General features: G+C 46.2%; 1 protein-coding gene across 1 annotated transcript; it reads left to right on the top strand.

Annotated features, from left to right (window-relative positions):
• The first annotated feature begins 2,926 nt into the window (after positions 1 to 2,926).
• On the top strand, positions 2,927 to 9,775 carry LOC138674722 (uncharacterized). Its single transcript, XM_069762540.1, has 21 exons — positions 2,927 to 3,032; positions 3,105 to 3,232; positions 3,336 to 3,473; positions 3,624 to 3,686; positions 3,985 to 4,140; positions 4,220 to 4,316; positions 4,413 to 4,630; positions 5,283 to 5,439; positions 5,541 to 5,749; positions 6,005 to 6,122; positions 6,198 to 6,403; positions 6,520 to 6,634; positions 6,707 to 6,876; positions 7,124 to 7,221; positions 7,290 to 7,387; positions 8,416 to 8,466; positions 8,560 to 8,740; positions 9,167 to 9,266; positions 9,336 to 9,426; positions 9,498 to 9,590; positions 9,669 to 9,775. Exons 1-21 carry the CDS (start codon positions 2,927 to 2,929, stop codon positions 9,773 to 9,775), a joined length of 2,700 nt encoding a protein of 899 aa, XP_069618641.1.
• Positions 9,776 to 11,926: the final 2,151 nt, after the last annotated feature.

The following is an 11,926-nucleotide window of genomic DNA, read 5'->3' as shown; positions in this document are numbered from 1 at the left end:
CCCCCATATACCATAATGGAGCGTTCACACTGCATCCCCCCCATACCATAATGGAGCGTTCACACTGCATCCCCCCATATACCATAATGGAGCGTTCACACTGCATCCCCCCCATATACCATAATGGAGCGTTCACACTGCATCCCCCCATATACCATAAGAGAGCGTTCACACTGCATCTCCCCCATATACCATAATGGAGCGTTCACACTGCATCCCCCCCATATACCATAATGGAGCGTTCACACTGCATCCCCCCATACCATAATGGAGCGTTCACTCTGCATCCCCCCATATACCATAAGGGAGCATTCACACTGCATCCCCCCCATATACCATAAGGGAGCGTTCACACTGCATCCCCCCATATACCATAATGGAGCGTTCACACTGCATCCCCCCATACCATAATGGAGCGTTCACACTGCATCCCCCCATATACCATAAGGGAACGTTCATACTGCATCTCCCCCATATACCATAAGAGAGCGTTCACACTGCATCCCCCCATATACCATAAGAGAGCGTTCTCACTGCATCCCCCCCATATACCATAAGGGAGCGTTCACACTGCATCCCCCCATATACCATAAGGGAGCGTTCATACTGCATCTCCCCCATATACCATAAGGGAGCGTTCAAACTGCATTTTTCCATATACCATAAGGGAGCGTTCACACTGCATTTTTCAATGCTTTTGGAATGGCTCCTTTCTCTGGCGTTTTTCCAGGGTTTTTTTTTCCATGTTTTTTGCGGTCTTTTCCTTAAGCGCTTTGCTATTTTTTTGTCTGCCAGTGCGTTTGCTTCGCGTCTTTTTCTCTCTATTTTGGTCTCTTTTTTGGGGGCGTTTTTCCTGAAGTTTATATTTAAATTCATTGGTTTAAATGTTGACAAAATGCTCAAAAATACAACCGGGATCTTAATTTTTTTTATAGATCCCAGTGACTTGGATCGCAGACGTAGAGCGGCGTGTCAGCGTAAAACCCGCAAAGAACGGGGCGCTTATAAGTGTGGAAAAGACGCAAAAAAACCACAAAAAGCTGAAGAAAGAAAGAAAAGTGATGAAATGCTGAATTGGGTCCAGTGTTTTTTTGTTGTTTTTTTTTATGTAAAGTGGTGAAACGCAGGGACTTTTCTGGGGGAAACGCTCCGTTTTTCGAGGAGTTTTTAATTTCTTGAAGATTTTTTTTAAAGATTTTTTTCTCTAAGTCTTTAGACCTGACTAGTTTAGGTGCTGGCAATTTTTGTTCTCACTTCAGGGTTTAAAAAAAAAAAAAAAAGGACCCGGTGGGAAGAAAAAAAAAAAAAAGACGCTTAAGACCGAATATGTGAATGGCGAAGTGATTTTACATTAGAAAAGGGTAGGGAGAGTCTTTAGAAGCGTTTTTATGAGATTTTTCATGCTTTTTTTTCCCCAAAAAAAACTCTGTATGTGTGTGCCCCAATGATAAAGAGGAAAGTCCCACAGAAGAAACAAGATCACGCAACACTATTGACAAAAAAATGGGAACAAGTCATGGGTCTCATATGGCGGGGCGGGAAATATCGAAAGCAATGAAGGGTCCACTGGGATTCTGTCACCCAAGGGCCCGCGTGAATCAGGAGGGGCTCCCAGACGCTGTTATCAAGCATAATCTGTGACAAATCGCCATGGTGATGCGGGGGTCCACATGGGAAGTCGTGTCTGTGACGTCGCGGACACCTGACCCCACGGGAATACACAGCCATGTCACCATGCGTTTCCCTGGAAACGTGTATAATGGCGCCCCGGCCTAAGGACACGTTCACACACTGCGGTGCAGGTGGGCACCACATCTGTCGGCCAAACCCCAATGTTTCACCGTAGACCCCCGTGGTTTCTCACCACACGGTTTTATCAGGGAGCAGGTAATAAATTGGCCCTCAGATCATGTGCAGGTGAGGGGCCCTCGCTGCCATTGGAGCAGTCAGTCCCTGATCAGTAATTGTGGCCACCTGGCCGCTCGTTATAAGAGGCCCCATGGACGCCTCCCCATTGTGCTGACTGGCTTTTTAATACTGGATTGTGTTGGGCCTGGTTGTCTGACCAGGTGCCATAGTCATGTACTTTATGCTCTTTCTTGGGTAAGTGGCATTGGTCTGCAGTGTGTGGATTGCTGTGGTACTACAAGTGTCAGCAGTCTTGTGTGCAGTATTGCTTCTCTTTCTCTGCTTGTGGTGCACAGTCCTATGTCTGTATCCTGAGCTTCTATGGTGGGCATGCTTGAGCTTTGTTCTGGTGGTGCAGGCTCTGCTCAATACTGACTGTCTGCAGCGTTGATCTAGACTCTGCATTGATCCCATGCTTGGCACTACTGCTCATCTGACCCTATAGTCTGATCATTATCTCTTTTCTCTACATCTTTGTTTATAGTAGGTGCACAATATAACTTCTCAATTTTTCTCCATATTTGGGATTTTGACTATTGCCTCTTGGTTTTAGTGTGACCTTGCTCTCTCTGAGCGCCCCTTCATTGGCACAAACCCTGAATTTCCCTTCCGGTAAGTTAATATATTCTACATTTTAAGCTAAATATACTTGTTATGGGGGGTCCTTTATGTTTAAAACCATCCTGTATGGAGAGTGGGAGTAGTCTTGCCTTGGAATTGCTGGGGAGCTGCCTGTGACCTCCAAACTGTGAGTAGACTTGAATGGGCTGCTGGTCCCCCATAAAACATGAAATGGTGTGGCCATCATGGTTGTCTACTGCTTAGTGTAGAGATGGCAACCTTTGACTTGGGGAGTTGTCTCAAGAGACTCAAGAAATGGGTAACTTTGGTGTGGAATGGTACTGATTAAAAATTGAGGTATCTTGGAAGATCTTCACATGACTAGCTTCTGTGCCTTTGCGTTAGGACAACTAGATCTAAAATTGCTGTCAAGGCCTTGTCTGTACTCACCCTGACCATGTCTTGTGTAGGTGTTCTCCAAACAGAATGTCGGTCTCGTTCGTTCTGGATCTTGGTGGACCAAGCATTCTTTGCGTCTAAGCAGTGGCAGCTAGAGGCGTTGAGTAAGTTGACTATCAACATTGTAGTTTGGCAGACATCTCCACCTTGCATTATCACAATCTCCTTTGTTGCAGATGATACTGGTTTCCCGGATGTGATGCAGACAAGCCGGGCGACACAGTGCGGTTACACAATCACCAAAGATGTCTACGGCAATGTGGAAGTCAGGATTTCATTCCTTGGCTGCTGGGTGAAAAATATAGTAAGTGTCCATCCTTCATAAGGCCTCCAAAGTATAATGGTATCTACATGATCCTGACTGGGAGGTCTTCTCACCACCTAATCTTCCTCTGAATTGTCTTCAGAATGACCAGCAGTTTGATATCAAGGTGCAATTCAGGGTAAACCAAAATGGCCGTCTCGCTCTCTATCCCGTGTCCATGTCGTGTATACCTGATGCCTGGGACGTGAGGGAGATTGTCTGTGAGGAGAACTACATGGAGGTATTGCCTACAAATCATGATGGGTAATGAGACTAGAACTCAAATCTCTTAACTTTATGACCCTAGTTGTGGCCACCAGATATCATAGCGAGTCTTAAACGATTGCTTAGTTTCCTTATGGGCTTGTAATGATTTTTCTCTGGTTTCCAGGTGTCTGTTACAAGGATTATACCAGCTGCCATCTTAAAGATAATTAATCTATCTGGACCTGTGGTGAGTGGGGTTCTCTAATGGTACTAATCTACTTAGCCACTCTGCTTGTAAACCTTCTTGGAACTACTGTACTCTTGGGATATCACATCTTTATCTGTATCCACTAACTTGGTGATTCTGTCGCTGGTTCAATGGGTCACAGTGGCTTCTAACTTTATCCATATTTCAGACTTTCCCACAGTACCAATCTGGTAGGCTTAAAAATCTATGGGGGAAAACATCTTGGCCATATGTCCTCATTGCTTTTCCTAGTTCTGACATTTCCAATAACTCGATTTTCTTTTCCTCCCAAATGCAGGTTAGCATCTCTCAGAGGTGGCAGGTTTGGTTCAACAACTCAAATGTACCTATTCCAGCCCAAGATGCCATCAACAAAGGCTATGGGGTCAATGCAACAGTGACTAGAGTGCTCTTCAGGTCCCCATATGTCACCCTGGAGTCTCAAATTGTTGAGGTAGGATATACCCAGGGATATTGAAGGGTCCACCACATGGTCATGATGAGTCTGACACTTATGGTCTAATTCTCTGCAGCTTGGTAACTTCCATCTTGATGTCGTCGCGAGCAATATGTTGTATTCTCAAACACTTCTCCGGATCATTGTGGACACTACAATTGCTTGTCCTAATGGTAATATTGTGCAACAAACCAACCCAGAATGGACTCTAAAGCTGCTTGATTTGCTAATAAACAGGTCTTAAAGCTAACATTCTCCATTCTGTACAGATCCTCCTGTGTTTACGGACAGCACACTCTCCTGGTTCTCTCCGGTGGTCCTCAGCCCTCTAATCAGTGGAGACTTCACTATGAATGAACTTGCTATGGGGGTCAATGGAAAGCTCATAAACTCAACCCAAATTACTGCATACAAGTACATTTTGCGTTATGACATTACTGAGGTGGAGGTGACTGTTCCATATGGAGCTCCTGGGGGCTACGTAGAGGTTGGTTGAAAATTTAGTATTCAAAATGTCCTACCATGTGGTGGTTGGTCATGATGCTTACACAATCTACAAACTTGGCACTGGCTAAACTCCAACTAGTACTGCAATCCTGAAGCTTTTTCATATGCAGTTGGGGGGGACAGTAGCTTTAGTACTAAATCCAGACATGCACTTCTGAAAGATTTTGGTTTGGCTTCTAAATCGGAGGTCCCCAACTCCAGTCCTCAAGGCCCACCAACAAGTCATGTTTTCATGATTTCCTTTGCATTGCACAGGTGATGCAATTATTACCTGGGCAAGACTAAGGAAATCCTGAAAACATGACATGTTGGTGGGCCTTGAGGACTGGAGTTGGGGACCCCTGTTCTAAATCTGGTAAGACCCTTCTTTAAGATGTCAATATTGATTTGGGAATGCACCTCCTAGTAGGTGGCACTAAAAACACGAGTTTTTGGAAGTGTGGCTGGATTCCTGCATTCTCATTGTGGAGGAAGCCAAGCTGGAGTAGTGACTTCCAGACTCCCTATGAAAGGTTGTGGGTTTTTTCTCAATTCTGAAAGTTCAAGCCTTCATTCTTCTGAACAGCTCCTTGTATACATGCTGACCATGACTTTCTTAACTATACATTCTGAGACTCGTCTTGCCTTTTCAGAGTGATATCATAAATAACACTTACACGACTCAGTACAGAATCCACCTCCTCCTTCAGCGCCAGTGGTTGGGCGTCAATGAAGATGACTCTACCACACATACATCTTACAAGCCAATCATTGCCCCAAGGGTTGTACATGTTCCTGTGTTTCTCAACCGTAAGTACAAGCCTTGTATCTGTTGAAATATAAAGTTTTTGCCTCCAGGGCTTTATCTTTGGTCTAAACTATGAAATTGACTGAGTCTCCGATCCTTCTAGACACCATTAAAGAGGACGGCTACTTCAACGTGTCCCTGGGAAACTTCTACTCTGACATGAGTATCAAGTCCTTCATAATCTACAGAGTCCCTCTTGCCCTTGATGAATTGCCCCGGAGACAGATGACTATTGAGACTGCTGTTAATCCCAACAACACTCGCGCTTTTTACCTTACAGTGCCATTCTCCGATCCTGTTGTGGAACAGACGGTAGGAGCTGCTAAGAGTGCTGGGATTGTTCTTGGGTCGGTTTGGCATTAAAATTTGGCTAACTTGCAGTAGTAAGACACTCCCTATACTGTTAAGGGGATTTATCTCTAACATTTCTACGAAGACCCCATCCTTTTGAGCTCAGTTGTTGACTTGGGTTTAAGACCTGTTGTGATCACTATTTTCATGGTTTTTGGGCTCATAGTTTTGTTTTGTTTTTATGTATTTTTATTTTTTTTTTTTTTTTTTTTTTAGTATCTTGGTGGCTTTCAAAGGAGATATAGACTCTACGTGACCTATATCCTGGTCCTCCTGCCCCAGAACAAGAACTTGACCTACTCGGGTGTGGTGGATTGTATAATTGAGGATGCTGGTAAGTGATGGTTGTTGTGGACCACCACACTCTTCATACTTGCATCTGACATGCATGTGATGCTTCACCTTCCAGTGCCACCAAGCATCACCAGTCACTGTGAAAATGATCGTCTGGTTATCAACGTGGAAAGGGGAAATGTGGACTACTACTGGCTACCATACATCCGGGAGCTCCCGCTGAACAACGCCCTTATCACATCTCAAAATATCATTGTCCAAAATTCGGTGACCGCTCTGGACATTGAGGTGCCGTATACTGCTGTTGGCTTGACCTACGAGGTAAATCCATTCTAGTGTTGTTAACTATGGATGTGGTAACTGCTGGAGAGCAGTGATGGAAAGCAGCCTAAGGAGGTTGAGTAGATGCATGTAGCTCCTGATGTGATGTCTTGCAGGTAGTCAGTTTGGACAGGTCTGTCGCCAGCCTAAACTTCACATTTCGTCACAATATAACTCAGGAAATAACGTTCTCTCATGCCATCAGCTGCCCATTCACTACCCGGGGTCTAAGTGAGTACTCTTCTTAGAACCATCATTGCCTTTCAAAAGCCTTTATCTAACGCAAGTCTTTTCCTACCATAGTCTGCCTCTCCAATGGTACCATGATTGCTGTTGTCGACAGCACGGTCACCAAACCTGCATTTGATGCCAACAAAGCCCATTTGAGGGATCCTAACTGTACTCCTAAGGAGGCTACATCCGAGAAGGCTCTGTTCATTTTCGCAGCCTACATGTGTGGGACCACACGCCAGGTAAGACACCTTGGGTATTTAGCACTAAAACCCCAAATCTTCAGGGGTCTTGTAGCCTAAATCTAACCTTGACCAAAAGCCACTTATAACCTATGGGGTGATCTCAGTCAAACAACCTTTTAACGCATATGTAGGGTAACGGAATCCCCTGGTCTCTTGAGTCTTCAGAACCACCAGCCCTCTACAGGTTAGCTTGGTAAAACTACACATCAAGCTTCTTATTAAAGGCTAACCTTCCTATTTCCAGTTCGATGGTGACTACCTGGTGTACGAGAACGAAGTGACGTTTGATCGCCAGGTGCTGTTTCCAGAACAACCCATCATTTCCAGAGACTCTTCCTACAGGTGATGACCATAGCTGATCTTCTTGCTCTAATACAGCCATCACTAACCTCATGTCTTCTACATTCTAGGATGACTCTACGCTGCAGGTACCCGATCAGAGACAACTTGTGGATCAGTGGACAACATCGTAACGGCATTTCTGGAATTGCCACATCTAGGGCAAAAGGTGTCTGATCACTTTCTCCATAGTGCTAGATATTTAGTTAGATGTTTAAAGGTTCTTTCCTTAAGGTTTTGGCTCTTCACTCATTTCTATGGTAGTCAGAACACTGTTCCCACCTAGAATATATTTTTGTTTTGGTCTTCCTTTCTCTAAACTGAGCTTCTTTACCATCCTACAATCTTGTTGTAAAGCCTGTAGCTCCTCCACATAGCTGGCTGTCCTGCTGATCAGATGGCACATAGCTCCTGGCTGTATTGATCTATGAACTCCCATTCTATGGCAGCAGGGCAAACATGTAATCAAATCAGGGTGCTGGAAGAGGAAAGCATTCAGGTCTTCAGGGAGGGCAGACCAGACTAATGTACTAAATTATAGCTATGGAGAGAAATGAGCAACAGTAGGGAGAGGAGCTATCATCCTCTACACAGGCCTTACTACAGACTATAGGCCCACATGAAGTCACTGGGAGCAGGAGACAAACAGCACTAATATGGGTTGAGGCTGAAGAGTTTTGTGACAAGGACAGCAGGAGAGTATACCTTGTTTCAGGAGGCTTCAGAGCTGGCTAATCTGTGGTGATGGGGGTGGGTTTTTCAGACCAGATTACAATATGCTGTATACAGCTGGACCCACCATTCACTATGGGGTGTTACAGCTCACCTCCTCCTTACACACCTTGATTAGTCTACTGCTGCTAATGTACATATCAATTTGAGATGGAGAAATGGGCTTTTGGCAGATAGCCAGTGACCAATGTGAAAATTACTACATTTTTCTCAATAGAGATGAAGAATAAACCCTAAATCGGGATAAAAGCACTTAAAATTAAACCATAGATTACGTTGACAGTCCCTTGGCATACACCACCTCCATAACTAGTGCAGATCTTGGCCCATGGGTCTCCATGCATGTTGCCTTCTGGTATGTCCATCCACTTGGAATCGTCTGGTGCCCATGTTAAGTGCTCAGTTAATCGGTAGAATAGCAGTTGTTGTCTTGGGGTAAAGGTTCGTTTGATGTTTGTCTTCCAGTGTTGCGGAGGAGAGCCAGGACCCACATGGCTGAACTGAAACTTGCTAAAGGTAAGGGTCGGGTGGTGGACCTTCTGGTGATTTGTGTTGGCATTGTGCCACCATTTGGTCTTGTCTTGGCCCATCCCAACTCTGTACCCACAGATGAGAGCTATGCGGAGTTTTACCAAGATGGAGACTTCCCAGTATCAGTGCGGCCAGTTGATGACCTACACTTCCAGGCAGATGTGCAGAGTCCAGAACCCATGGCTGAGCTGAAGGACTGCTGGGCCACTACATTGCCTGGCAAAAATGGCATGACACAATGGGATCTGATTGTGGATGGGTGAGTAGACCTTATTGCATGTGTCCTGCAAGTTTGTGATCCAAAGATGACTATCTTCAGGCAAGGGACTGGGTTATACCCAAGTTGCATGAACAAGCGGCATCCATGGGCAGGATGAGGACTTCTTGGCCTAATGGCTGCAGGTGCTAATGCCCTGTGACTGCAGAGTGGGCTTCCACCTGGCTAGACCTTGGTGCCACCTTGATGTTAAACCTAAGTCATCAAACCATAGGATGGGTGGATACAAAAGCAAATGGGCCAGGGTCCTTCTGAACACCACTGATCTTGAGATCAGTGGTCCCACATGTGCCACTACTTGGTCTACAGCAGTGTAACCATTCTAATCTGTCAGAACCCCCTTCTGTAGGGTAGACCACCCCTTATACCGGGTCACTGCTGCATTACTACTCTGATCTGCTTTCTCAGTTGTGGTGTAGAGGCAGAATACGTTTCCACCGATGTCGAGGCTTTTCCAGAAGGGTCTCTCAGGTTCAAGTTGAAGCTTCATGAAGCCCCAATAAGTCAGGTAAGGGAAGGGTCCTAGGTGGGGTAACGCCAAACTAAACCCATTCATGAATTCCCACTTTCCACTCAGCTCTTCATCCACTGCAAGGTTATAATATGTGACGCCCTCGCACACCCCGAGAGCTGCACCAAAATCTGCAACCAGACAGAGCACCTCATGGGTAAGCCTGGGAGTTTGACTTGTGACACTCATAATTGGGATTCTTGCTTTAGTAAATTTCTTCTTCTCCAGATAAAAGATCTGCCCCCCTGGCCACAGAGTTGGTATCTGCTGGCCCTGTGCAAATTGTGGGACGTCAGAGTGGTGTCATGTATCGGCACGTTGGTAAGTACCACACCTGACCACTAGAGGCAGACGTGTTCTTATGGGGTTAATACATCCTTTATTCCTCTGCAGCCGGAGAGACGTCGTGGTCTACATGGACCTGGGCGCTGTCGCTCGGCCTGGCTGTCATCTCTGCTTTTACTGTTGGCGCAATCGTCCTCACAATTCGCCTCTTTATTAAATAAAGCAATTGTTTTCTAAAATGTCTTTGAGTCCTTTTTGGAGTAAAGAGAGAACCAAATCTCCTGCATGGTCACCCTGCAACCACCTCTAGAGGGAGCTCACTGCACAATTGCCTATACAGCCCCCCCAGTGGTGATTACTGAAACTTTTTATTCTCTTGTTCCATTATCCCTTGTAAGAGCCTTAACTTTGTCAGCTTCATATTTCCATATGGAGGGAGTGAGGAGGGTGGTTTGTTTGTTTTTGTTTTTTTTTAATTTATATATGATGGAAGATTGGGTATACCCTTGTTCCCATTTCATATATAACATCTATTATTGTCCCACATTTTATAGGCTGAACTGGATGGACAAATGTCTTTTTTCGGCCTTACTATGTTACTATGTATGTTCCTATGCAAAGGAATTATATCCACGTGCCTAGGTCAGAGCAGTTCCTTCACCTGCAATCAAATTATCACTGGGTCTGGAGAAGGAAGCACAATCAGTGATGCTTCCTAAACCATGTAAATCTTGTGTGAGGAGTCTGGCTGTGTCTGTCAGCTAGTGCCCCCAGCTGCACAATCTCTAGAATTTCTTAATTATGTAGTTGACACAAGTGTAGAGTAGTGTCATGCTTGGATTTGTATGGTCTATGGACAGTCCTATTTTATTTTTTTTTATTTTTTTCTCACTCACTGTGGAAAGAGGCTTATAAAGTCTAGGTTATAATTTTAAGTGGCATTGCCAAAGACTCTCATCCCTGGGCTGGTGTGCAGTGGCTGGTGTCTAATTACACACACTTCCAGCTTTCACATCACAGCAGTCAGTGTGGGGGAGAAATACAGCAGACATGACTATCAATAGACACCTGCAGCTGTCACCTCATGGCAGCCAAAATAAGGGTAGGGTGAGTGCAACAAAGCTGAGTAAGCACAAATACCGCCAGATTTCATCTTGCAGCAGCTGGTGTGCAGAGAGGGATTCAGTAAGGTCACGTGTGACTAAATATACCTATTGCAGCTCTCCACTAAGAGCCGTAAGATCAACTGTGCTCCCCTTCCACCACTGACGGCTGTAGGAAAGCTAGTAGTGGAGTTTTGTACAGACACTTTACTCTGCTGTACTCTAATCCCTCACATTGCTGTGAAATAAAAGCTGGAGGTGTTTGTGGGTAAGAGTTCAGCATTGGAATCACACTTCTCAAACACCAATCTTGAATTCACTGCAGTCAGTGTGAGGGAAGGAGTATAGCGGACATGAGGGTTGTTACACACCCCCTCTAACAGTAAGCACAGCAGAGGTTACACTGACCTGATACAGCTGGAGGTATTTAAATCTCAACTCTGCTCCACCTTCCCTCACTGACTGCAGTGATATGAAAGCCTGCTATGTTTATAATTGAGCTCAGCTGTAATAACATATAAAACATCTCTGTAAGGCTACATTCACATTAGCGTTGTGCGGTGCTGCATCGGCGACACAACGCATGCAAAACGCAACTTTTATTCGGACTCCCATGACAGCACACGAGAGAGAGGGGATCCGCCCTTAAGGAACAGGAAACCTACAGATACAAAAGGGCGGCACCTCTCCCCATGCATCAGTTGGTTTCCTGTTCCTGAAGGGACTGGATGCCTATAGAAACTACAGGAGTCCAGGCCGGCCGGACCGATTCTGGTGGCGAGAGGGTCTCCCACTTCGGCCGGTGCGGGTACCTGAAGTAGTCACGGTGGCCCTGGCAGGGCGGCACGGCGGTGACTAGGCAGCGAGGAGCGGTCGCCAGGGGGTGTCCGGTCTCCGGGGCCAGCGTCTGGTAAGTCGCCCTTCCCGTGGGCTGTGGGTCTCTCTGGAGCAGGGGGGAGCGCGGCGGCATCTGGGGGGCGCCGATCGGATCGTAGCTGGCCGACCTCGGCGTTCCACGAGAGCTACAGCGCTGACAGGAAGCGCTGTAAGCTGTGGTGACGTCGGGGGGCGGAGCCGGCGACGTCTTCCGGATCGGTGAGCTCCTGCGCATGCGCGGGGGCTCCAAGATGGCGGCGCCCACCGGAGATCATGCCGCAATCCCTCCGGAGCGACGATTGATTCCCCACAGCTGCGGGGGGGCGGGAAAATTAAACAAGCAAGCTGGGCAAGGTGCGCTGACCGAAGGAGGGGCCTTATAAGGCGGCTCCA

This window comes from Ranitomeya imitator, chromosome 4 (assembly GCF_032444005.1).
Source record: "Ranitomeya imitator isolate aRanImi1 chromosome 4, aRanImi1.pri, whole genome shotgun sequence".
NCBI lineage: Eukaryota > Metazoa > Chordata > Amphibia > Anura > Dendrobatidae > Ranitomeya > Ranitomeya imitator.
This window is presented reverse-complemented; position numbering and strand designations above follow the sequence as displayed.

What these genes read in the sequence shown, in the direction of transcription:
- LOC138674722 (XM_069762540.1), top strand. Translation starts at nt 2,927, where the DNA reads ATGTCTTGTGTAGGTGTTCTCCAAACAGAATGTCGGTCTCGTTCGTTC. An exon ending in GTGAGGAGAACTACATGGAG is followed by an intron (nt 3,474 to 3,623) that starts GTATTGCCTACA and finishes TCTGGTTTCCAG; the next exon opens with GTGTCTGTTACAAGGATTAT. An exon ending in ATTCACTACCCGGGGTCTAA is followed by an intron (nt 6,635 to 6,706) that starts GTGAGTACTCTT and finishes TTCCTACCATAG; the next exon opens with TCTGCCTCTCCAATGGTACC.